The 27,994-nt window shown below is 31.3% G+C and overlaps 2 protein-coding genes and 1 non-coding gene across 3 annotated transcripts in view; all 3 read right to left on the bottom strand.

Annotated features, from left to right (window-relative positions):
• The window catches only part of LOC108466881 (ferredoxin-dependent glutamate synthase, chloroplastic), a 36,293-nt gene extending 30,890 nt beyond the window's left edge, over window positions 1-5,403 (bottom strand). Inside the window, exons 1-3 of the mRNA XM_017767236.2 lie at window positions 4,523-5,403; window positions 1,877-2,189; window positions 56-498 (exon numbers count right to left, since the gene is read on the bottom strand). Coding sequence (XP_017622725.1) covers window positions 56-498; window positions 1,877-2,189; window positions 4,523-4,813 — 1,047 coding nt within the window. The 5' untranslated portion in view covers window positions 4,814-5,403. The remainder of the gene's footprint in view (window positions 1-55; window positions 499-1,876; window positions 2,190-4,522) is intronic.
• Window positions 5,404-6,636: 1,233 nt separating this feature from the next.
• LOC108466770 (phosphatidylinositol 4-phosphate 5-kinase 5-like) lies at window positions 6,637-16,229 on the bottom strand. Its single transcript, XM_017767138.2, has 8 exons — window positions 14,755-16,229; window positions 14,180-14,347; window positions 13,755-13,920; window positions 13,542-13,658; window positions 13,196-13,389; window positions 7,948-8,078; window positions 7,744-7,816; window positions 6,637-6,944 (listed from the first exon to the last, which is right to left on the bottom strand). Exons 1-8 carry the CDS (start codon window positions 15,927-15,929, stop codon window positions 6,656-6,658), a joined length of 2,313 nt encoding a protein of 770 aa, XP_017622627.1. The 5' UTR covers window positions 15,930-16,229; the 3' UTR covers window positions 6,637-6,655.
• Window positions 16,230-24,555: 8,326 nt separating this feature from the next.
• Window positions 24,556-24,662, bottom strand: LOC128289892 (small nucleolar RNA R71). The gene has a single exon (XR_008279534.1). It is a non-coding gene; the product is annotated as a small nucleolar RNA R71 (small nucleolar RNA).
• Window positions 24,663-27,994: the final 3,332 nt, after the last annotated feature.

Here is a 27,994-nt window from a genome sequence, read left to right as displayed (position 1 = left end):
TGTCATAATGGAAATAATATTATTAGACAAACTTGAAATTTACAGCGAAACTAACCTGTACAGTATTGATCTCTCCATTATGACCAAGAAACCTCATTGGTTGAGCAAGAGGCCATCTAGGACTAGTATTTGTGCTATACCTTCGGTGATAAATGGCAAATGGAGACTTATAAAGATCATTCTGAAGGTCAGAATAAAATAACCCAAGAACTTCTGAACGAAGCATGCCCTTGTAAACAATGGTTTGATTGGACAAAGAACAGAAATAAAGCTCACTTCCCCAAGTCTCTGAGGCTGCTGCTCTTTCAATCAATTTCCGGCAGATATATAGTTCCCGTTCAATGTCATCAACATTCTCTTCCTTGACAACTCTAACAAATATCTGCTGTATGTTGGGCATGGTTTCTTTTGCATAAAAGCCAACCACTGATGTATTTACAGGAACAGACCTCCATCCAAGCACCTCAAGACCCTCTTGTCCAAAAGTATTTACAATAACTACATAAGCAATAAGAATTAGTCAAACACAAGAATAGACATGTAAAAGACAGACTAGATCACAATGAAACAGAAATGAGAATATATTGTACAGAAATGAGAAAATTTATTTCCACATGATTAACACTCTTTATATGTGACGAAAGCTAAGAAAAGCCATAAAACTAGTGGTAATAATAAGGAGATGTGAGTTCCAGAAAAGCTACTAAGTGATTAAACTGCATTAGAAAGTCCCTTCAAAGATGTTTAATCAATTTGGAACTGAATCCTTATATATAATTAAACTGACCTATGACTACTTTATCTGCCCAAGGCCATAACAATAGCTTATAGAATAATATGGGTCAGGAAACAAGTATGCTCTTTACTTCAAATTTAAATAAGAATTGGCATGTGAAGAAAGTGAAAGAAAATCAAAATGAGATTATATCTCCTAAACCTTTGGATAACAAATATTAACAGAATTTAGTTCTGCATCCATTTCATTGGTTTCATCTTTAGTCGAGTACTAATTCCTTATCTTAGTTCCAAAATAAATACAATGATAGAAAGAAAAAATGAATCACAACAATTAAATTTCAAAATTCAACTATTACTGAAATACAAGTTTCACAAATGTTCAAATGGGCTCTCAAAGGAAGTATTGTGTTTGAATTCCACATTAGTGGTGCATCAAAAGTTTGCTCATATAAATCCTCTTTGGAAGTGAAGGGGAGAAGTCAAGGGCTCTTCAATAGCATGTCCTTTTGGTCCAAGAGAAAGTTTCTATGGTTTTAAATTGATCATTGGTGCATTAATTTCTCCATTCAATCATGTCACTATACGGGGGAATATTCATCATTTTAAGTTATGCTGGTACAGACCTCAATCATGGTTGTCTTATATTGGCTATTATGGTACTTAACTGGGTTTAATTCCTAAAGCTAATAAATTTAACAATTCTTTGTCAGTCTAGTTAGGATAAATTAGTATTTTTCCAATCTCTACCTCTGCGTATTTCCAAAGTGACTAGGAATATTTTAAAGTTAATGCTCACATCAAAAAAACCAGAACCCACAGCATCAAAACTAGTTTCTTCTTCCCTTCTTAAATATCTCCTTTAATTTCTATTTGAAACCCTACACAGTCAAAACTCTAGACAAATCCAAACCAGCAAAACCCTTTGAATACAGCAAACTCTCACTCATATCTTTAATCCTTATTTATCAGAACCAAATCCCAATCATGATGTTCTACAACTACATGAAAGAACAAAAGCTTCACTCATACCTGAATAATATACAAAATTAAAGCATCAATACAATTCATTCATACATGTGCCCCAACTTTAGGAAGAATAGTAAATCAAACAGTTGATGTAATTAAGGTAAATAATTACCTTTTTTGGCTTCTTCTATATGGCTATCTTCTTTGGGAAGAAAAACCATCCCAACACCAGTGTGCATCTTATCAAAGGTTGCCATCCCTTGATTTGCAGCCCAGCTGTCAAACAGATCCCAAGGGATTGAGGTCATCAATCCTGAACCATCACCAGAATCATTATCTGCTCCACAACCCCCACGATGCTCCATGCAACCAAGAGCTGTAAGGGCATCCTGAACAATTCCATGCGATGCTTTATTTTCCAAATTGGCAATGAATCCAACTCCACAAGCACCTCTTTCTGATATTATATCCTCTAAATTTGCAACCTATATAAAATTCAGATCATAAGAAGAGAACAGTGAACACATGAAACAACTCAATAATGGTCACAAAGATGAAGAAAGTATAAAGAAATGAAAATTATGGCAACAATTTTCAATGAAAGATAACATATTGCTGTTCTATAAGTCAAGTGCATTCCTACTTCAATTATCCCCACTGGATCCTAGAAAACAAAAATGTTTTCCATACCATCTTGAAGTAGAACCAGGAGAAAAGATACAGAAACCAACACCAAGTAAAAGGGGTTATGAAAAAATAAATTTTCAAATGCCAGGGATCATGTATTTCTTCAAGCAGTAATAAGGGGAGAAGATAACAACTCTATGATAGCAACATCACTCTTTGACCTTCATACCTTGATTATACATAAGGTAACCGAACTTAACATGCTCCCTATGTACTCAAAAAGATGAGTCACTTCACCTATGACACAGAAAAGTATGGGCTACACCAACATAAGCTGTTAATAGTCAGATACTCCTCTTATGGTATAGCAAGCTTTATCGATGTTTCAGCCAATGAACATTTGGGAATCATATTGAACAATGAAAGATGAAGAAAATCTTCGATAGGACACATTAAAGGTTATCGATTTATCATATTGTCATCTAAGGCACAGTAGAATGCTACAAGAAATAAACCTTGAGAAAGTCAGAGAAGATTTTCTAAATAGAAAATAAGTAAAACCAAATTTGTATCACTAGAAACAAAGAACTTACTGCATCCTAATTCTAATAGAGCTCCATGCTCTGCAAACCTTGCACTCCTAATTCTGTCACCAAGTTGCTATCAGCAGTAACTCTAAACTTAACAAAAACTAGTAAATTCTTGACAAAAAGAAAAGAAGAAAGCAATAAAGACAAGCCTAGAACCATGACCTTCTAGCTAAAAGGCAAAATAGCATGTCTGCCACTACAAGGAGACCAACTGATCATGAAAAATGCACTCTCTACTAAATTCTGAAAAGCAAGAATGTGACATAGAACTTAGTTTCTCAAATAAACAAGGGGGTCGGAATCCTTGCTCACCATACACCTCAAATTCTGAGGAATTGCAGACTATGCTACTGCTATGCATGCGACTACCACAGGAAGTTGAGATAATAAGGTATTAGACATGTACACTTTTAATTACTTTTAGTCCATGAATTCGTAATTGCAGTCATCATTCAAGTATAATATATATCCTGAATTCGTAATTGCAGCAGGCACTCCCTCAAGCTTTTCTTTTTTGCTTTTTGGGTGTATATTGCCGATGAGTACAGATTTGTGATTTATGAAGCCATATATGATTCTAGTTTGTTAACCATTTCTTTCCCATAATTCAATGTGTAAAGATAAGACCTCTCAAAGAAGTATCAAAATAGTTACTTTCTTACAAGGCAAGCCATTAATCTAACATCAAAAGCAAGAAGGGACACACTGGCAATCATTGGATATCCTGTCCCAGACAACTTCATAACTCTGTATAAAATCATCTGAAGAACAAGGGGAAGCAAGAAGTAGCCCCAGAAGCAAGAGCAACAAGAAAAAGGCATGCAAATGCAATAATTCATAGCAGACCTTCCGTCAGTAACTTCAAATAAATTTCCAAAAACTTCTTTCACTAGAATATCATATAAAATATTCACGACCATTTATCATCTTAATACAGCATATGACTCCAAATTTAGTGCCCGAGGAATCAAGGCAGCAAGGTGGCGTATTTCAAAACCAATCTTATTAATCAATTCATACAAAAAAAAATGAAAAGAAAAACTATTACTCAAGTTTCAATTCAAATAAGCTTTGGTCATTGTAACTACTGAAACTTGAGCTTTAAGAAAGGGCTCCAATTTTAAACATTCAGTAAGCATCATATGTTTGTTACACCAAAAATTGTGTTGCTTAATCTGTGAAATTACGTGGACTTCAGACAACAAAAATACATGCTATTATATGAAAAACTAAAAAATTGATATGTTTAAAACAAAATTTCTAGCTTCCAGAATCCAAATTTTATTTAATTTGATTTAACTTCTCATTAACAATGAACAGTTTTAATTGTTTCTTTTCTGCTAACTTTACTTTCAAGAAAAAAAAAATCAGCTACCAACTCGTATGATAATACAATCATCTTTTTTAAGAAGAGGTCAAAAACATGTTTTAAATTTGAATTAATGAAGGGGGCTTTTGGTTCACGGCAGTAGTCGCTTTCTGTTTTTTTATGTAAATAAACAAATGAGCCATTGTAGTGAAAAAAAAAGTCAAAACCAAAGGTTTGAGTTTAAACGTTAAATAGTAGAAGTATATGATTGATTGAGAGTGTAAAACTCCACCTTAGATTGAGGAGCGGATGATCGATGATCAGACGCAGAATAAACGGAAGTAGTAGTAGTAGTAGTAGTAGTAGTTGGAAGATGATCAAGAACGGCCCTAACAGAATTATTGGCGGCGGAGGTTGAAAAGCGGCGCATAGTCCGAGTATTGAGGGAGAGGGGAAGCCTCCGCCTGGTAGTAGGTTTGGATTTACAGTACAAACCGACGAAGTCGACCAGCAGCAATCCATTGTCAGAGGAAAAGCGGTAAGTAGGGTGAAGAACGGGAGATAGAGAATGAAGGTTAGCCATGATTGTTGGGGAAAGGAGAGAGATGGAGAAAGAGATAGAGATAGGGAAGTATAAATTTTTGTGGATTTGGAGGAAGATAAAAGAAATGTGGATTTTGAAGTTAAGATAAACAAAACAAAAATGGGTGGAGCAGCCAAGCCACCCGCTTCTCCACTCCTCTCCCCTGCTGTCTACTTCCTCGCTTTCGCTCCCCTTTTTTATTTTTTATTTTTTATTTTGAATTATGCATACGTAATTCTATTCTGACTTTGAGTGGTAATCCCCTGTTCTCAGGTATCCTGTTAGTGAGGGACCACTGCTACCATTTTCGTGATCGAATAAAAAAAGAGCCAAAGTTCCTTGAAAGGAAAAAAGAGCCAAACCAAATGAAATAATCCGATTGAACAGAAAAGAGAGAAAAGGAAAGTATAATCCCTTTTTTTCATTTACATAACTCTTTTCGTGAAATATCTCTTCTTCTTTTTTTTTCTAGAAATTATTTTATAAAAGCTGTAGTTGCTGAAGAAATTGAAAAAGAGTTTGTTGGTGAGGAAGTTATCATGCCAACATCAGGTGCCACAAATACATTGGCATGAGCACAATTGGCTAGAAACTTGATGAATCTTTGAGCTGAATTGGACTTCCTTTTAACTCTCTTCTACTCTGTATCTATAAGAGGAAAATTGATATGCTACAATATATTCATAACTTTATTTTGTAGTTAGTAGTTTATATTAAAGTTTGTAACGAGGATTTGCAAATTTTCTTACTTATTTCAATTTCTCATTACCTTTCAGTTAAAATATTTTACTACTAATTAAGTTTTGTCAAAAATGTCAAAGGGACAAATATATGTTGTGCAAATGTTAAGGGCATAATATTGATTCTTAGTTGGCAATTTTTGATGCAGAAAAAAATTTATGTATTTAGACTTAAGTAGAGGTATGTGTATAAAAATTCTTCATGAGATTCAATGATAAACGATGCAAAAAATTTTATTTTGTTCAAAGAATGTGAGTATTAAGTAGAGAAAAGTCATGTGACTTTTAAAGATTTCATTGCTATCTTAAAATGAAGATTGGTAAGATAAAGCAATAGTGTTGAATGAAGGATCGATGGTGCATTCAAATTGCAGAAGAGGGATAACACAGGCCATCCAAACCTTCTATTGAAACATAGAATAGATTGAATTTTGTATAAAGTTGAAAAGGAGGATATTTTGAATTGAAATTTGTTCATTTAGGAATTGTTTAGTTGAGAGAGTGTCATCTTTGAATGATATGATTAAAGCACCTCCTAAGTTATAAAAAAGTAAGGTGTGAGAATCAAACAAAAATGTACAAAGGTGAGGCTACAACTTAAGAGGGAAGGGGTTGGGCTTAAATTATAAGTTCTTATTACTAAGTTAAATTTAGTCGACTGACTATCTAAGTAAGGCTTTGCAGACATAGGTTAAGTCCAAACTGCAAACAACTCTTTTGCACTTATTTTTCTTGTTGTTGTTCTACCTTACTACTACAACTCATACCATAACCTAACAAGACATGCATCAGAATATTCTATAAGAGAATACGATAAAAAAGGGTTTATGTTTAGAACTTCTTGAACTTTTCTGGCTACAATGTAATCTACGTGTTTGTAAAATACGTGAGATTCATATAATGTATATAATAATGAAGACATGAAAAGAAAAACTCAACCTCCACTATTTGTTGCTTTTGAATTACATGACATGATATTGATAACAAAGGCTATTACAACAATCGTTTGTGATAAATGAGGTATACCTTAAAATATATATCTAACTCAACATAGTGACTCATGGAAGACAATATCATGCCTCCTCTTCATGGTAGAAACTTGCTAAGTGTCTTCAGCAAAAACTTTAAATATAAAGTCACGAAATCGTTTAGAGTACTGTTTTGGATCCACAGCTGATATTAAAGTAGGGTCATAATGAATAGATTTATATGCATGTTCAAGTTTTTTGGTAATGTCATAATCCTGAAGTATGTCAATGATGCCAAAGAACATTATAACTTCATAATACTCCCCTGTTTGTTCTCCTACAAGTTGTAATTCAAGTTCAGGTTTCCGTATAGTTCTTTCTACCCTTGCTGGCATGTTACTACCTAGCTTGACGCTAGCCCACCTGCAATGTTCAATTAATTTTTAATATTAAAATGAAAAAACCTTTTTCATTTTATCCAACGACAAGGATTGTGGCATTCAAGGTTTTGGAAGTTTAGAGTAGTACAAACTAAAAAGCCATTAAATTTAACTTTGTAATAATATTTCATAGTCTTTATTTTTATGACAAACAATTATCTGTTTTTAAATAAACCTTGAGACAAGGTTTAAAACTATAAAGAAAATACATTAATCTTCAAGTTAAATGGTTTACTAAACCTTGATGAATTAATACAATTCAAGTTTATGATTTGATTGGTCAAAATGAAACAGTCTAGCCTTGTAATACTTTGTAGCAAATGATATATAAATTCTTAAAAGTATTCTCAGTATAGTTACAAAAATAATAATAAGGTATGTAACCAAATAATAATACCAAACTTTTTTTAAATTAAAATGGGAACTATATTTTGATGTAATGTTTTCTTTAGTAGAGAATGGAATAAAGTGAAAATAATCAAATCAATCAACTAAGTTAGAAGAAGAATTTCTTTCATTTTTATCTTGAAAAAGTATTATATAGTTCAACAAAACAAATACTAAAATACCCTCTCTCTTTTTTGTTGTTGTTGAAAACATATGATACTTGAAATATCCTCAACCTGTTTGCACTTAAAGGATTAACGCACTTTGCCTATTGAAAAATATGATTCACTTGTTATAATTAAGTATGAACTAAACTAGAGGTCATGAGCTATGATTAACACATGGTTTAAATAATTAGAAATACTAGTCAATAATTAAACATGAAAATATTTCACCTTTTAGGGTCTAGAAGAAGTTGGTCTGCATTTGTTCTAGAAATATGATCAGTCGATTCATTCTCAGAATTTCCTAAAAGAGAGAAAGTAACACTTGTTAAAGAATATGGAACAAAGTGTAGATGACTGGATAAGAATACACTTAATTAGTCTTATGAAAGGCTATTTGACTATGTAAAATCTTATAAAAAGATGAAAGTTAACTGGAAGAAGTGCGTCTTTGACAAGGAATTAGCTCCCCATTAGTTGATATTTCTCTAAAATGAAGACCCACTAAAAGACTATAGTCCATAGTTCTTTCTTGTACAAGAAACTCACAATCTTTGTCTATTTGCCTGCAAAGATAAATAATCAACTTATCTTAGAAAAAAATTAAAGGAAAACAAGTTACAAAGCGTCTTTAGAGTTTATAATCCATGGTTGAAAGGGTTTTGAAGAAAAATAAGAAAATTAAAAAAAATAGAAAATTAGAACTAAAACTAGTGCAATATATGTATATGACCATGCTTATTTGATACTTTATGTTGCACCATTGGCTTTTGCAAAAATTTGTTGCATTCAATGTTGCAATAGTCAATATATATCTTATTCTATAAACAATTTGAGTTGTAATATTGTAATAATTTATTTTTTAAATTTGAGATAGACAAAAAATATAGAAAATAATAATCAATAAGGAACTAGTTAAAACTATACAAATTCTTTGATAAATTAATTGGTAACTAAATTCGAAAGGCTTTGAAGAGTCTAAGTCTTACAAGTGCTCTTATATTCCAAAGAGATTAAAATAATTTGGATATGGTTATTTTAGGAAAGAATAACATGAACTTGCTTGTATAAAGGCTATAAATTAGTAGGTTGTGCTTTGTGTCTTTTATATCATTTCACTTTGAGAACATATTGTGGGTGCTTTATCTCTTATTTCATAGATTTTATTGGAGTGTTATTTTCACTTGTTTGAGAGGCTATTGGGGAGAGTGAGTGCAAGTAGTTATACAATGTGAAGTTGCTTTTAGTTTGAATTTTTAGATAGTTTAGGTCTTTAATCATTGAGTGTACTATAATAATTATTTAGTGGATTCATTCTCTAATCTAGGCCTCACAAAGGTTGGATAATTATTTTGAACAATATAAACAATTTTGGTTTCCAACTTTACTTATATGTTCTATTTCAAATTGTTCTAAAATTTCGTTCAAACAAGTGTTGCAACACCTATTTCGACAGAAAATTGCAACACATATAACCCACTATACTTTTTCAATTGGTATTAAAAGTTTTGTTTAAATATATTTGAAGGGAATCTTGAATTTGGTTTACACCTATGGAGGAAATGAATAAAGGTAGTTCAACCTCTCATCCAACCTTGTTGATTGGTTAATCAAATTATGCCTATTGGAATGCTAGAATAAGGTCTTTATAAAGTCCCTTGATGAGAAGGCTCAAAGGCCTACTAAAATGGGATAGGCACATCATGTTGTAACTAATACTAATGGAACAGCTCCTGCTGTAGAAGATTACATAGCTCATGAAGAAAAAGATGTCAATAGCAATTCTAAAGCACTAAATGCCATCTTTAATGGTGTAGACATAGAGCAGTTCAAGATCATTTTAATGTACAAGAGTATAAAGGATGCTTGGACTAGTATGCGAAAACAACATAAACGGAACACATCAATTTGTTTGTCAAAACTTTAAATTCTTACAACCAAGTTTGATAAATTTATATTCATCTCAGTGAAATTTCTAATAAAGTTTTCTTCGCGTTAGTGAAAGATTTTCTAATGTTAAACTTGTATAGAATTTTTTTTTTCATTCTTAGCTTGAAAGGTTTATTATCAAGGTTACATAAAATTAAGGAAGCTAAAAATATAACTACCCTTGAACTTAATGAACTCATTAGTTCACTGAGATTCTTTGAAATGAATCTGGAAGAATAAAAGACGGATAAAGTGAAGGCTAAAAAGAACATAGCATCCAATGTTCAATCAATTGTTACAAGACTAAATCCAACAACTACTTTTGTTGATCAACTTGGAGAGACTTGCTTTGTGAACAAAAAATTGCAACAAGATTTTAGAAAGTTCTCAAAAAGGGAAGTAACTAAGACATTGAGACAAGTCGAAATTGCAAAAAAAGAAAATAAATTTTGAAAGATAAAAAAGTTAAACCTAAGAGAAGGGATATTTAGTATCATAAGTGCAAAAGGTTTGGTCGTATTCAATCAAAATGTGCTAAAAATCTTAAGAAGAAACAAAGATCTCCTACTATAACATAGAGTGATGAAGAATCAAAGAGTGATTACTGTAATCCAGATGAAGATCAAATGAACAACTATGTATCATTCACATATGTTGTATCTCATGTTGCAATAAGCACTCAAACAATTATAAAAGAATATTCAAATATTGATGAGGATGGGGAGATGAGAAATGGTGTACTAGATTAATGAGTACTTGAGAAAATAAGTTGTTAGCCTTAAAGAAGAAACCATGGATTTCATCTTTAAACAAGAGAAGGATGAGATCATAGCTAAAAAAAATGTTATACTAAAGGCAACAGAGCAATAATTGGAAGTTTCCAAAGCTTTCTAGGACAATTGGTAATTAAAGCATGAAATTTGATGAGATTTTGGTAGCTAGGAGAAGGTTTGAACCATGTCATAAAGGACTTAGACATACTAGTAAGAAACTTTTGTCACCTATAGTTTTTTTCAAGATTAAAGAAAAGATTTTTTTTCTTCTTATTATGGGACAAAAAAAGGCATCCAAAAGAATCATTTGCCATTATTTTAGGGTAGTAGGACATATTAGTCCATACTACTACAAAAAGATGAATGATTGTAGATGGAAAAAGTTTAGATTTGTTAAGTTTAGTGTTGCAACATAACATGAAACATGTAGAGTGCAACAAAACAGTTTTGGATGAAACAAAATGAGCAATATATGCTAATGGCACATACTTCTTTGAAGGTTACTATTGAGGAGATTTGGTTCTTTGGAAGTGGTTGCTCTCTTCACATTACAAGTGGTGGACGATATTTGAAAGACTTACAAATTTGTGATACAGGAAAGGTTACTTTTGGTGATGGCTGAAAGAGCAAAATTGTTGGAGAGGAACCCTTAATATCAAATGGATTTTTGAACTTAAAAATGTTCATGTGGTGGAAAGACTCAAGGCCAACCTAATTGGCATTAGCTTATGTGTGTCTTGTTAACTTCACCAAATATGGGTACGTAGATTTAAATTTAGAAAATCAACACTTGGCAAAAGAGGAAAGATCTTTCAATAACTAGTATAGAATGACAACCAAAGTACATGCATTTAAACTTTAATGAGCTACAGTTGTGGCATCAAAGAATTAGGCATGCCAATTATAGAAGCTTGCAAATAATTGTTAGACACAAAGCTATCATTGAGGCTTGCCAAAGCTTAGTCGTTACAATCCTTATGGTGAGTGCATCAAAGGCAAGCAACATAGAATGTAATATTTAATGTTGTAACAAATCATTACAACAAGGCATGGAAGTTGTGTTACATGGATTTTAAAAGGCCTATGCAAATTGAAAGCATCGGGGGAAAGAGGTATGCATTTGTTTGTTTAAATGATTTCTCACATTTTACTTGGGTGAATTTTTCAAAGAGAAATAAAAAGCTTTTAAGACATTTAAAAGCTAGTGCATAAGGCTCATGCATGCAAATTGGTTTTTAACCGCGTGCAAATTGGTTTTTAAATGTTCAAAATTCTACTATCGAATGTTGTTTAAAGTAAAAATTGTAGTGCCATTTTACCTTAGAGAATAGATCTTTAAAAATATAATAAATAATGGTGAGTCTAAGATAGATCATGACTTTTACCATTTCATTCTCTAATTTATCAAATTCTCAGAAAGGAAAAGAAAATGAAGAAGAAGGAGTAAGAGACTTTTACTAGCAAACCTAAGCTAATAAGAATTGACAATAAGTTGCTTCATAGAAGGCATGTTAATAATATTTTTTCTAATGAGAAATCAAAATTTTCTGACACATCTAATGTTACAAAAGCATACACAACACCTTCTGTTCAACCATTAGCAACTTTTTAGAAGGATAAAGTAATTGATCTCCTTAAGGCAGAAATTGTTTCTATTAGACAAGACCTTCAAAGCTTACTTTAGAAGAATTTAAGGATGGCTAGCCTTTTATTGATCTCCAAAACAACACTTAGTGAGTTCTTTGGCATTATTGCCAAAAGAAGGGAAAAAGCTTTGCAACTAGCAACAAACATATGAGCTATTCTAATGAATTCTTGAAAAAAAATTAACTTATATTTGGTAATAAATAGGATGCTTGATGAATTTTGCATAATTATGCTTTTGATGCATTTGGAATGCATGATATTTTTACGCCTTGGAAATGCATGTTTTTGCCCTTATGATTGACAATTGCAAAACATATTAATAAGGGAAGCATGCAATATAATTATATTGTTTCTTTACTTATTTATTTTACTAATGGTTGTGAAAATCATTTATTGCAGAATTTTGTCAAAATGCCAAATCAAGATATTGTTGCAGTATTGGCTATTGCAAAACTGTCACATTCAATGTTACAACATGAGATTCAACAGAAAAAAATGTAAAAGTTAATATATATATATATATTATTTGATTGGAATTTTACTTGTAATGTTTTAAGAATTGATTTTTGTAAATATAAGATGGATAAGAAATATGAAAATAATTGTAAAGAATGAACTAGATAAAACTATACAAAGTATTTGATAAACTACTAATTAAATTTGAAAGAGTTTGAAGAGTTTAAGTCTTACAATGACTCTTCTATTTCAAAAAGATCAAGCAACCAAAAAAGGAAGTTTCAAAAGTCTTATCACATTTTTTAAATCAAAGGTAATTTGATGATTAATTAAAAGCAATTTAAATTTCAAACTGTTGGGATATAGTTATCTAAGCAAAGAACAAGATGAACTTTGCCTATATAAGGGTGTTGAATGGCTTAGTTTAGCTTGTGCTTTGAGAATGGCTTAGTTTAGCTTGTGCTTTTGAGTCTTTTCTATCAATTCACTTTGGTAACATATTGTGGATATTTTATCTCTTATTTTATAGGTTTTACTAGAGTGTTACTTTTAGTTGTATATAAGGTTATTTCGCAAAAAAGTAAATGCAAACAATTGTACATTGTGAAGTTGCTTTTACCTTGAGTTTTTGAGTAATTTTGGGTTGTAATCATTAAGTATAATGTGTTAGTTGTTTGGATTCATTCTCTAAGCTAAGCTCCATAGAGATAGGATAACTATTTGAACTGCGTCTATAGTTTTACTTATTTGTTCTATTTGAAATTATTCTAAGCTTTAGTTCAAACAAGTGTTTCAGCACCTATAAACCAATTACATTATTAAGCTACTCTAAGAAAGTATCTAGAAAGAAAAAAAAATATAAGAGAAATTGTATTTACCAACAAAACTCTTGATACCAAGCTTTTTGTAGTTTGAATATGAAATTCAGATCAAGATCCTTAAGTATGGTAGTATTATCTGTCTCAAATTCATTCTTCTCTGTTATGCGCCCTAAAGAAGATCCTTTCAAGTCAAATCGTCTATGAATTGTATAGTCTGACCGTAAGAGGTTCCCCATGATAATGAACCGTACCTGGATAGTTCAACCCATCATTTGTGTACTTTTAGAACTATTATAATTAAATGAAATTGATTTTATTACAACCTATAAAAGATCTTTCAATGCAACTTTTTTGTACTAAGTTATTATTATCGAAGTTTTAGGAAAAAAAAATAGTTACTAACCTTTTTTTGAGTTGTTCCAGGTATTTTTACGCAATGCAAACCATAATATTTGATCACTAAAGTATTCTCAAAAGATCGAACATGGTTATAATAGGCTGAAAGCATCCTTAAAAACATCTGTAGAACAAATTAATAAAGTTATTCAAGTAGATGTGAAATAATTTACATGGGTTTTAAAATATTATAGGTTAGATATGAGGAAATAAAACTTACTTTCACTTCTGATTTCTTCATTGTCTTTATCATGTACCGATCATCGTCTGTTAAATAAAAGAAGCTACCACTTTTACCCGGGGAAGATAGTTCCCTGAGTGCATTGTCCCCACAAATAGAAATCATGTAATCTGCAGGGTCTACCTTGAATAATTTTCTCAATGTCCTTTACCCAAATGATAATATGAATTTACTTAGTATGCACGATTTGAGAATCCTTAGATGATAACTCAACACCTAAAGAATCAAGCAAGATATTTTTTCTTTCTTTTTTAATGTATATAAAAAAGAACCTTTTTGGTTTTCTTTTGTGGGAAGTAATTATGATTACATATTATAAAATAGTTTACAATATTTAAAGTGTGCTTGAGGGATTTGGAAGAGAAATTTCAATTCTAATTTATATGGTAAGTAATTTATCTAACCTGAATACTACTGGACAGTAATCCTTCCATTTAAACTCATAAGATTGATGTGGTGGAGTGTATTTACTGCCTTCTCGAGGAAATCTAGTCCAAATTTTGTCCTTGGGGTCAAATGCTGATGCCTTAAGATCAAAACTTGTTGCTGGAGCGGGTCTTCCTACAGAATGCCTGTGTACTCACTCCAAATATTTGTAGTAAGTAAACTTCACATCACACTACAGATGATTATCACATGTTTAAATTTGGAAATTTTGATAAAAGCTAAAAAGGAAAAAAATGTAATTTCATGAAAAATTAATATGAGAGAAAAAAAATGTTATTTTAATAGAATTTATATCTCTATTCATATATGTAGTTAGGTCGTAGGTTTAGATATGAAATGTGGCAAAACATAGTTATTAATTGTATTCTAATGAATTATCATTTTATTAAAGTAAAACCATTACATAATGTTGAGAATTTTATAGAATAACATTACATATTGAACTAATAATAAGTTTTAGCACAATTAATGACCATTTAAATATTACATGAGAAAAAACAAGTTAAAGAGATAGCAGAATAGTAAATGTCACCTGATTCCCAATTGCAAATTAAGCATAAGTTCATAGTTCCTGTGACCTTTAGATATTGTTTCTCCTTGCCTTTTTTCTAGTTTGGGTGCTTTCAAGGGCAATCCAAGGTTAAACTTAGGATTTGCATCATTATGAGGTATACCTAATAACTCACAATCCAAATCTCTTCTGACTTGTCTCAGACCATTGCTATTACCATCATTCTCCCATAGGCTCATTTTATCTAATGGCCTCTCTACACCTACACTTACCCTCCCATCAACCGACATTCTTCTAGGCTTATCCCCACCCTTTGATGAATACCATGTTGCCAATCTCTTTTGGGATGGCATAATTGAAACCCTTTCTCCTACACAAATCTTGCAACCAGCTATCTCTTTATACACTGTTGTAGGACCCCATTCAAGATTTGCAGCTAAGGAAGACTCTGAAGGGTAATATGTCCCATTTTGTTCATCTGGATCTTTACTCCAATTCCCTACATAAAAACTACCATCTGGCCATTGATAAGTTCCATTTCCTTTTGGCATTCCATCTTCCCAATAGCCATCATACGTATTCCCATTACTCCACACAAAAGTCCCCTTGCCGAAAATTACACCATTTTTCCACTGTCCAATATAATAGTTTTTATTCTGCCATTGATACTTTCCATGCCCTTCCTGTAAACCGCGACGCCATTCCCCATCATAACAATCTCCATTTGAATAATTCAGGATGCCATGACCATGTTTCATGTTCATCACCCATTTTCCCTTATAGGTATCCCCATTGGATCCAATATATGTGCCACTTCCATCCATATATCCAGCTTTAAACTCCCCTTCATAACTAGCACCAGAGGGCCAACTAAACCTTCCCTTCCCCATAGTTTTACCTTTATGCCACTCTCCTAAATACATACACCCGTCGGTCCACAAATATTTCCCTTGTCCATCAGGAAAATTATCATACCATTGCCCTGTATAATAATCCCCATTTGGAAGAATTTTCTCTGCAAAGTACGCTTCCCCAGATATGCTAACACCTTTATCAGTATCATCTTCGAGATCATTATTAGTTACATTTGCCATAGATGTTATCCCAAAAATGTTGTTTGCACGTTTTTTTGCTGCTTGTGTTTTACGCATGGTGCTCTCCCATGCTCGTAGAACACCACTGTGCTCTTTGCTCATTTTGTGTAACTTCTTCTACACGTTATTATAAAAATTCTAAAATTTAATTACACTTTTATGTAAGATAACCATGACTAACTTGAAAAGAAAATATAATACTAATGATGTTCAATGATGCAAAGAATAAATTATCCAGAAAAAAGAGGAAATGAACAAATCGTATTTGCCTTAGAAACCTTCCTCTCTTGTTTTAATAACAAGGTGAAATGTGTTTGAATAAAAAAAAATTCATTTTCTTCTTAGCCCTTTACAGAATAAAAGTCATTTTTTTTCCAAATACAAAATTATTTGAAATTTTATTGGGGCAAATGTTGTGGCTGGGTCATTAACACACACAAAATAAATCGTATAATCAGCGTGCATGAAATTTTTGACAAAGTGATGAAGTGGCAATTGATCTTTGCATTATTATATTTAAGATAAAATTACGTGTTGAGGTACCCGGTATTTGTCTTTAATTGACATCTTCTTTACTATGAGCTATTTTTTCTTGCCCGAAAAAGGCTAAAGAGAGTAACATAAATCTCTCCTATATTATTTCTCATTGAGTAAAAGGGTGACTTATTCGTCTCCTACAACTTCTAAAGCCCTAACATTTGCAAGGTCACACGAAACTAAGATGTTTGTTTAACAATTCAAGCAAAAAGAAAATTAGGTAAATTAATAATAGGTTACCCAATTATTTTTAACTTCATTTTTTATCAATCAATCATAAAAATTATAAAATACTCATTTAATTAGTCAAAATATGCAAGAAGGAAGTTCATTAGACAAAATTGACTATTCTTCAAAACTTTTCATTTTAGGAAATTATCTATTTTTTTCATAACTTTAAAATTTTAGAAATTTTTATTTATTATATTTTTAGAAATTTTATTTTTATAGTTGCCTAATATATCAAAGATTTTTTATCTTTTATTTTACACTTGCCATAGTTTTGTTAATTACAAATCTTTCTTTACTAAACACTCAAATATTTAATCTTTTAAAATTTAAAAGCAACATCTATTTTTAAATAGAAAATAAATTATTTTTCAAAAGAAAATTGAATTCCACACAAAATACTAATATTTTAATTATTTTTATCAAAACATTTTAATTATTATTTTCAGAGACATTTTCATCCAAGAATCATATAAAAATTATTTTTAAATATTATTGGTTTAACAATATATAAGGAGATCACACTTTTGTTGTTTTAGGATTGTTTGTTTGATTAATTTAGGCAAACGAATTTGAATGAAATGTTAAAACTCTGCTTGGTTAAAAAAATTAATTGGTATGAAAAAAAGTTGAAATTAAGGTTAATCTTGCCAAATTATTGTGAAATGAAATAGAAATCAAATCCAATCTTCAAACAAACGAGAAAAATGAGAGTTGGGGAATGTATAAGGAGGGAAGTAGTTGTAGGTGAAGGACTTTTTTTTAAAAAAATTTCAAAATATATTTTAAAATTTTTAGTAGATTACTTGTTTTAACTTTAATTTTCAATTTTAAAACTTCTTTTATTTTTAATTATTTATTTTTTACTAAAAAATTATAATTATTACTAGTCTAGAAATTGCTTACTATTATATACAAATTTAATATTTTTGAATAAAATTTTATATTTGTTAATTTTGACACCACCAATATTTCGTTTTAAATTAAAAATCGAAATCCACTAAATAAAAACATAAAATAATCCTAATATCCATTTATTTACCAAATAACTAAATTAAGAAAGCTTATAAATATTAATGTGTTTGTTGATACAGGTTACAAACAGGGAGGTTATGATGGAAGAGAAGAGTATCGGTTCATTCTGTAGAACAATTCACCGAGGGGTTCGTGAAGGGTCACTTGTGGGCCGTTGGATGGCTTTCCACATGTTCTACACTATTGGGGTATAAAAATTACCTTTCCTCTTAATCAAGGAGTAAATTATAAAGTGACCTATTACAAGACCTTCTGCGAGACCTTCTTAGGGGTCAATGTAAACAAAATGGGTAACACTGCTTGAGTACTTTTACTAGGGGTTGAGGAGTTGAAGAGTTTGCTTCTCGCACGTGATGGAGACATTTAAAGGGATGAGGGAGACACACCAAACATTCTAGATTCAGGCATTAATGGTAGAGTGTTACGGCTCATTGTTGGGAAACGGTGCAACTAATTAGATAGTCGTTATGTCCTTCTGTGTGACGTGTGTCCAGTTGGGAATGAATTGTGAACTATTGTATTGTTTTATGGAAAAATTTTAAAGGCCCCAAACTTGAACACCAGTTTCGATATATGACTTTAAAAATTTTCTAAGTTTTTTTCCTCTGTTACGATTGCAATTTTGATCTTAATCTTTCAGTTGTCTTCTTTGCTTGTTGTTCGTTGTTCTTCGATGGTTGGAGCGTTGATAAAGTCTGACTATTGTTTGAGGGTAAGAGTTTACTTGTCTTAGTCTATGTTGAGTTTTTGTTTAGTAGGTGGAGAGGATACTCTTGGGGATAAAGAGAAGGGAGAAGGAGAAGAAGGTGATAGTAATGATGGAGAGAAGGGTCTTGGCTCCCTTGTGCAACTAGGTTTATATAGTGGACTAGTCTCTGTTTCGTAATGTCACGTGATGGTCTGTACGTTGTCCTGCATAGTTGTGCGACTTGGCTAAGAGTCAGCATCGTTATAACTCAATTATCATCATGGTGTGTTTTGGATTGTTTTGTCTAGGTCATTAGTTATACCAGTCTGAGACCTATATCCTTGAGATCATACAAAGTGGTCAAAACCCAAGTGGCACTAGTGAAAGGTGAGTTGCAGATTGTCTATAGGCCAGTTCACTAAGGGGTCTACGAAGAATCACCCACAAACCGTTGGATTGCTTATCACGTGTCTTGCTCTACTGAGGTATAACAGCGTTACAACATTAATATTGTTTTTATTAGTTTGTTGTTTATTTAATTTAATAATTTCATTTATTTTACATTATTTTATTATTCTTTTTGTTTATTACATAATTCAAATAAAATTGGTATTTTTCAAATTTTTTTCAAGATCTAGATCAAAATCATATTGTTATACTATAGGTTGATAATGACAGTAGTAATAATTGCAAAGCAATAAGAAAGAAAAATAAACTGGTTTTACGTGGAAAACCCTTATCGGGAAAAATCACGGGCAGAAGAGGAGAAATTCACTAATGTTGAAAAACAATAATATAAGAGGTTTTCGACTACACGCGTTCTAAGGGTTAAACAATGTTATAATCAATGTCTAATAGAAGAAGTATAAACCTATACAGATTCAACTTGTGCGGTATGGTCTGTACTGTGGGAGTTAGGGGTGAGCAAAATCCGATTTGATTCGAAAAACTCGATAAAAAATTCAAATTTTAAATTAAATAGTTTGAGTTATTTGAGTTAATCAAATTATTCGGGTCAACTCAAATAAAAAATTAAGTTTTTCGGTTTAACTCGAATATGAATTACACCATTTGAGTTATCCAAAAATCCGAATAAGAAAAGACAAAACTATGTAGTTTTGATAAATGTTTACTTTATTAAAAGTTAAAATTCAAAATAATTAAGTTAAAAGGTAAAACTACGTCGTTTCGATAAATGTTTACTCATTAAGTTAAAAGACTAAATCATTATATTGTTTATGTAGTTAAATAATCTTGTACTTCGTCAACTAGTTAAATAATCGGTCCATCTAAATGCAACATTAAGTATAAATAATAGGATTCGTTAACTCGACTCGATTTGACTCAAAATTTTTTGACTCGATTCGATTCGATTCGATTCGAAAAAATTTTAAATTGAGTTCGGTTGCTAAAATAGGATTTGTCAACTCGACTAACTCGAAAATTTTTGACTCGATTCGACTCGACTCGATCGAATACTCACCCCTAGCGGGAGTCAAGTTTAGTGGTGGATGGGGATCTGTGGTGAGCTACGACCTCAATCCTTCGCCCCAAAAAATCCTCAATTTTGCCTCTCTATTTTATTGATTTAACAAGTGAGTTGCACCTCAAACTTTTTAGGCCGGATCAAAAAATTTGATTCACACAACTCTAACACATATTAACTTAAAATGTATACCAATGCTTTTTATTATTTAATTGGTAATAAAATGACATACTTTTTATGTTTTAATCTAAAATTGATATAATTTAGTTTTTTTTGTTTACTGAAAGATATATAATACATTATTTTCGTATTTTCCTTTTATAAAATTTTAAGAGGAGGAAACCATGTGCACAAATGTAAAATAAAAGTAATTTTATACACTTTCATATTCTTTTATAGGATTAATGTTTTATAATTCAACTATTAAATTTATTGATATAATTGGAATATTTTATACTTGACTTGAACGCCAAATCCGGATACTAGATGTTACACTAACTCTAATAACTTAAACAGTACTTTTATCTCGAATTTAATTACATGTTTTAATAACTCAAAATTTTGAAAGTCTATATAATACAAAATGTAACAACCAATTTCTTTGATGTGTCAGAATAATGGTTTCGAGACCACAAAATAAATGTGTGAGTCCATAAATATTATTATTTAATATTTACGAATATTATATGGTGTAATAATAAAATTTGATTTAATAATTTTTGGTTAAATGAAAGAACAATTAGGTTCAAGTGGTAAACCCTAAGTCAAGTGGTTTTAGGAAATGAGGTATTGAGACCTCGATTCTATAAACCGAGTCATAAATATTTTTATAAATATTAAAGGAGTGTTATAAAGGTTGTATTAAAGTTTTGTTGAAAAATTTTAATGTTTCGATAGTTAATTAATTAAAAAGGACTAAATCGTAAATGATGTAAAATTTGATCACTATTAGATTTGAGTGATTAAATAGCTTAATGATTACAAGTGGAAGGATTAAAATGGAAAATATACTATTCTATATAGTGGGACGGCAAAAGAGCTTTAAAATTTTGTTTTATTCATGTATTAATGTAAAATAATTAAAAGTAAGTAAAGTAAGTAAACAATTAAAATAAAAGATGGAAATTTCCAATTGTCTTCTTCATTTCTTCTTTAACAAACCGAATACTCTATGACAATTTTCAAGGTTCGGCCATGGTTAAATCTTTGCATGTTAAGTTATTTTTCACCCGTTTCTAATAATTTTTTATATTTTTTTGATTTTATATTTTTGAAATCGTTGCAATTAGGTTTAGTGAGCCTGTACCTTGGTTTTTGAAATTGTTAAAGATTTTGAATGTTGTCATTAATGAATCTTTGTGATTTTAGATGTTAAATGAAGAATTTGAAGTGTTAGTTGGTATTTAAAAGTATTTTGTTAAGTGATTTTTGATGAATTTGTCTATTAGGAACTAAATTGTTGAAATAGTAATAGTTCAAAGACTTGATGTGAAATTTTTGCAAAAATGGGTTGAAATGGAAGCTATGAATATTCAGTTGGCATGGGTTTTCAATAAAAATGGTTAATTTGCATGTTTAGGCTCAAGGACTAAATTGAATAAAAGTGAAATGTTGGGGGCAATTTTGTAAAAATTTTAAAAATGAATAAATTTGTATAAAATAAATTAGTTTTACTATCTAAATTAATGAATTGAATGAAATTATTAATTTAGATCAAGAACGAGTGAAATATCGAGGAGAAGGAAAAATTACTAAATAGCCCATGTACTTTGTCATTTCTGCAATTTAGTCGGGTAAGTGCGTACAGTTTAAAATTTAGCATCTACATGATATTTTGGATGATATGAAATAATATAGTAGATATATTTGATTATAAATGTGTAAGTTATTTGAGAAAATTTTGTTGATATTCAATACTTGGATCGGATTGAACGCGGGGTAGAGTACAATCAAGATATGGTGTGTTATGGGGGACTAGAGTGGAGATTCTTGTGGAGACTGTTTTCCCAAGTGGATCGAGGTTCAACGTTTGTTGCGAAATCTCGTGTTACCCTCTTTGTTTTGGTGTGTTTTGGATGGATAGCTCTTATGAGCATTGGTGTGTTCCGGATGGATTAGCTCTTATAAGCATTGGTGTGTTCCGGATGGATTAGCTCTTATGAGCATCTGGTGTGTTTCGGTTGGATTATCAATGTACTCGTATCCGTAAGTATTTCATCGGATTGTAAATGTCGGTAAAGTAACTTGTTTAGTGATTTTGATAGACTTGTCATATATTTGAGTTTGAGTAGAATGTTACAATTCACCGGTTGAGATTGTGGATGACAGGAACACCTATGGTTAATTTTTACGTTTATACTTTGTACTATGCAAATGAAAAGAGTAAAGAAAAGGAATAAAAAGGTAATGTTCAATGAAAGTACGTTTATGTTCATGAAATTGATGATTTCAAACAATGTTGCTCATGTATATGACTTACCTTATGTTATTTCAAGTGATTTACGAGTTGATGAACTAACATGTGTTGTGGATAATGCTTAGGCTTATGCCAAGCTTAAGATTGAATTATATCATGCTTAATCTTAATGATGTACATTGAAATGGTAAGTGTTCAAATGGAAATATGCTTATGTTCATGAAAAGGTAGTATAAATCAAAAGATGAAATTTCTTATAAAATGATTTGTCATGTAGTTGATCCCAGAAGAGTTGTGATAAACCGAAATATATACATATTTTTACCCCATGCTTGACATATTTATGAATGATTTTTCCTTGGTTTTAGTGAATTTGATGCTCCTAATTCTTTAATTTCATGTTTTATACTCAGGAGAGCTTAGGATAGCAAAAAGAGCGAGAAACGGGCCAAAAACGGACAAATTGGGCCTAAATCAGTGTTTCACACGACCTAGGCACTTCCACACAGGTGATCCACATGCCCGTGTATGAGACACGGGTAGACCACATGCCCATGTGTCATGGCCGTGTCGACTAAGAACCAACTCAGTATTGCACACGGCCTGAGCACCTTCACACTGGCGTGGCACACGACCGTGTCTATGCTGAGCCCAAGCCTAGTTCTATTCAGAAAAATGGCACTTTTGAGGGTTTTGAAGCATTCTAAAGCCTATATAAACACCCTAGAAGAGGATTAGAGGGAGACATAGAGTTGGAGGCAGAAAATACTCGCGATTAGCCATCGGAATCACCTCGGAGCCAGGATCTACATCAAGACTGAAGATTTCCATCCAATTTCCTAGAAGTTCTTGGGTTTTCTTTATGTTTTGTTGTTTTCCAAACTTTGAGATGTTTTCCATTATTATTATGAACTAAACTCCCTAAATACCTAAGGGAGATGAACCCTATGACGAATCTTATTATGCTTTGATTTATATGATAAATACTTGTTCTTATTCTTAATTATGAGTTTTAATTCTTACTTTAATATTTCAGGATATTAATCCAGGTTTTTGATGTGCTTATTCAGTGTAGCAAAAGTCCCTGTTTAAGAGTAGATCATTCATAATTAAACAGAGTTGAATGTAATCCTAGAGATAGGGCGACATAAATCTGCCAGATTAGTGGGGATCCACAGATCGAGTTAATGCGAAAATAGAGGTTTTAATTAGAAAAATATTTCAATTAATCAACCTAGAGTCAGTTGTTCTTAGTCTTGAGAGAGATATTAAAATAAATTAGAGATTTCTAAGGAATAAGTCAAGTGAGTAAATTGTCTAAGTCAAAGGTAATAAGTGAATCTAGGTGGATTCTTTCTTGGGTATTGTTTTCTCAAGTGGTTTTCTTAAAAGTATTTTCCAACTTTTGCCTCTGCCTTGATCTTAGATAAATTAGAAAATTAGTTTAGTTTAAAAACACCCTTAAATTCTTAGGCTAGATAATAAAAAGAGAGTAACTACTAGTACTTTTAGTCCTCGTGGATACGATATTCCGGTCTCACCATAACTTTACTACTGTTTGATAGGTGCGCTTGCCTTAAGTCGAATTATTAGTTAGTTTTATGACCATCAAGTTTTTGGCGCCGTTGCCGGGGAACTAAGATATTAGGAACACTTAATTTTTATTACTTTAGTCATTATTTTATCTTTATTTAATTTTGTTTTTATTTACTAAATTTTCTTTTATTTTCTTCTGATAGGTTTTTTTTTATAGTTTATGACTAGAAGGAACCCGTCAAAACCATTACTTTTTGATAGTGAGATCGAAAGCACAACTCGCAGAAATCGAAGAGAAATAAGGCAAAGCCTACAATACATAGAGGAAGGGAAAGAGAACGATATTCACACCATAACTGAGGAGATGACTGCTAATCAGAATAATTCGCTACCCCTTGTGGTTGCTACAAACCTAGTAAATCAGGATCCTACCCCTCGTACTATGTATTATTATGCTAAACCTACTTTAACAGGAACTGAATCGAGCATAGTTAGGCCTGTTGTTGCTGCAAATAATTTTGAACTGAAAGCTAACACGATTCAAATGATACAACAGTTTGTTCAGTTTGATGGTTTGCAGGACGAGGATCCAAACACTCATTTGGCAAATTTTTTGGAATTCTGCGACACCTTTAAAATCAATGGCGTTTCTGATGATGCCATTCGCCTTTGGTTATTTCCCTTTTCATTGAGAAATAAAGCTAAACAGTGGTTAAACTCGTTACCAAGAGGGTCAATCACTATTTGGGAACAAATGACCAAAAAATTTTTACTTAAATATTTTCCACCGGCTAAAACGGCTAAATTAAGGAATGATATTACTTCTTTTGTGCAGATGGATTTAGAAACACTTAAAGATGCATGGGAGAGATATAAGGACCTACTGCAAAGGTGCCCTCACCATGGGTTACCTTTATGGCTGCAGGTTCAAACCTTTTACAACGGTGTGAACCCCTCAACAAGACAACTTATCGACGCAGTCGCCGGTGGAATATTAAACAACAAAACACCTAAAGAGGCTTATGAATTTATTGAAGAGATGTCACTGAATAACTATCAGTGGCAAGTTATGAGAACAAAGCCGACAAAAGAAACCGATGTTTTCAACCTCAACGCGGTCACTATGCTATCAAACCAGGTAGAACTTTTAAATAAAAAGATTGATGGTTTATATGGTTCTACTCAGGTACATCCAATGATGAGTTGTGATTCAAATGGAGGAATGCACAACCCAGATTATCCACTCTTCAACCCTGGCACCGAGGACGAACAAGTCCACTATATGGGTAATAGCTCTAGACCTCAAAATAACCCGTATAGTAACACTTATAATGCAGGTTGGAAGAACCATCCCGATTTCTCGTGTGGTGGTCAAGGAAATCAAAGGCCACAACATCCTCCGGGTTTTCAACAACCACCTTACCAGTAGGAAAAGAAACCGAACCTTGAGGAAATGCTAATGAAATTCATAGCGATATTTGAAACACATTTCTAAAACACCGAGACAGCTCTTAAAAATCAGCAAGCATCAATTCAAGGGCTCGAGAATCAAATAGTCCAGTTGGCAAAGATGATTTCTGAACGACAACAAGGTAGTTTGCCAAGTAATACTGAAAATAACCCAAGGGAGCAGCTTAATGCAATTACTATTCGAGATGAAGAAGGGTTAGTTGAACCTAAACCAAAATCGAAACACAGATTTGTGGTAAGTAAAGGTAAAGATGAGGTGGACCACAGTGAGCAAAAATCGGTAAGTAGAGAATATAAACCTCGTGTACCATATCCTAATATGACAAGGAAAGACCACACAGATGAACAATTTGGTAAATTCCTTAAGTTATTAAAGAAATTACATATTAACTTATCGTTTATTGAAGCTCTTTCGCAGATGCCAAACGCAGTTAAATTTTTAAAGGAGTTTTTAGCAAATTAGCGGAAGTTGGATGATACGTCGTGTAATGACCCGAATTTTATTGATACTGGAAAAGTGTAATTTCGGGTTTTCGTTTATGAAAAATGGATTCGTAAATATTTATTAAAAATATTTACGAAGTTAAGTAAGCGATTAATTGAAGTCTAATAAAGTGAATTTAGCTTAATTAGGAATAATTAAGTAGAAGGATTAAATTGAATAAAGAATAAAAGTTTAATTATAGACTAAAGAAAAGTGACGGGACTAAATAACCAAATAAGCTAAAGTGAATGCCGAGTGTGTGATAAAATAAAGGACATGTGTAATTAATATAATACATACATTTGTAATATATGTATGTATTTGCTTAATATTTAAGTAAATAATTAATACATTTTATTATTAAATTGCTATTAGGTGATAAATAAATAAAAGAAAGACAAATGTATGATAATAAATGGATACACATGTATTAATAAAAATACATACATTTTTTCATATATGTATTTAAGTATTACTAGATATTTATCAATTAAAGAATTATATTATGAGATAATTAGATAAGTAAATAAATTAATTATGACAAATGTAGACTGATGATTGGTACAAGTGTAATAATGTGTATGTATACAAATGTTTAATAAAGAATTGTTATTTAAAATATATTTATTAAATTAATTATTATATTATATAAAGTAAAGGAAATAAAAGAAAAGAATAGAAAAGGAAGGAAAGGATGAAACGAAACAAAGAAGAAATAGGGAGAAAGAAAGAAAGAAAAAGAAAAAGAAAAAATTGGGGTCTTAAGGTTTAAAGTCACTTTGGTAAGTCACTTTGGTAAGTCAATTTAATCCCTTTTCTTGTAATTTTTGAGTTCATGGAATCCTAAAGGTAAATACTACTTGATTTAAGCTAATATTTTAAAAGATAGTTGATTTTAGATATAGTTTATGTTAAATAAAATGATGAATTAAAGGCTAAATTGATAGAAATTCAAGTTAGAAATGATATAAGGATTAAATCGTAAAGAAAGAATTAAGTTTTGACATAGTAAGGATTAAATTAAAGGGAATTCAAAATTGAAGTTTTATGTTGAATATGAAAAGCTGGAAATTACTTTAAAGTAAGTATAAAGATGAAAACTAGGTTAATTTTGAAGAAAGAAAAAGGTTATGGTGATAGGACTAAAATGGAATTTATGAAAAAGTTACATGGAAAATTAGAGAATATGATATTAATGATCTTAAATGTTGTGTTAATTTTTTCGTAGCTAATATAGCACCGAAAGTGTCATCGAGGAAAGGGAAAAAGAAAAGGGACGAGGATATCGAGTGGACTCAAGAATTACGGTTTGTATTTCTATAAACCGAACTTAATATTTATTTGTTATGATAGTATTTAAATTGTTGAGAAATGAAAAATTTGAATGTATGATTATTAAAAAAAATGATGAATTAATAGGAATATTGTATTGAAATTGAATTACATGTGATTTAATATGAAAAAGTATTGAAATGAAGTAAAATTAAATTAAGAAGGGAAATTGAAAATTGGAAGTTGACTGAAATCCCTATTAACAATGTCTGGCTAGTCGGATATAGTTGGCATGCCATAGGATCAGTGGAGTTAGGGATATTCCAACTCTATGTCGATGAGACACTTTATGTGTCGCCAAACTGTGACTGTTCCAGATTCGTTCCGATGAGGTACTTTGTGTATATTATCGTGATTGTTCTTTATCATTATTATTACCGTTGCGGTGTATTCCACTTTACCGATGAAACACTGTATTATATCCCTAGTGTGTGGTTGGATTTGGACCCGTGTATCCGTCCAGGTCCGAGTCATGTTAATAGGGGTAACTAAAAGTATTAAAGACTGTTTGCTACGGAATAATTGACTGTTACCGAATAAATGACTGTTATTGTATAACTGTCTGTTATAGAGTAACTAAATGCTACTGAAGAAATGATTATAATAGTATAATTAATTGTTGATGAATGACTGAATGTTCTGTATGAAACCAATAAATTGGTTGATAAATATTGACTGTTGACTGTTATGTATTAATGGATAACTAATGTAGACCGAATTAAATGGTAAAATTTCTAAGTTATGAAGTGAAGTTAAGCGATTGAATTATAAAGACTGTGAAGTAAAAAGCTAAAGCTCGAATACATATATGAATGAAAAATATTATTGTTTTATTGATTTATGAAATTACTGTAAAAGTTGCATGATTTTACGCAAATGTTATATTTTTTTTATATATACTATTAAGTATTTAGTTTATAGAAATACCATTGAGTTTATACTCAGTGTACGGTTG

The sequence above is a fragment of the Gossypium arboreum genome, chromosome 2 (genome assembly GCF_025698485.1).
Source record: "Gossypium arboreum isolate Shixiya-1 chromosome 2, ASM2569848v2, whole genome shotgun sequence".
In the NCBI taxonomy this organism is placed as follows: Eukaryota; Viridiplantae; Streptophyta; class Magnoliopsida; order Malvales; family Malvaceae; genus Gossypium; species Gossypium arboreum.
The sequence above is the reverse complement of the archived record's forward strand: the minus strand, read 5'-3'. Positions and strand labels throughout refer to the sequence as shown.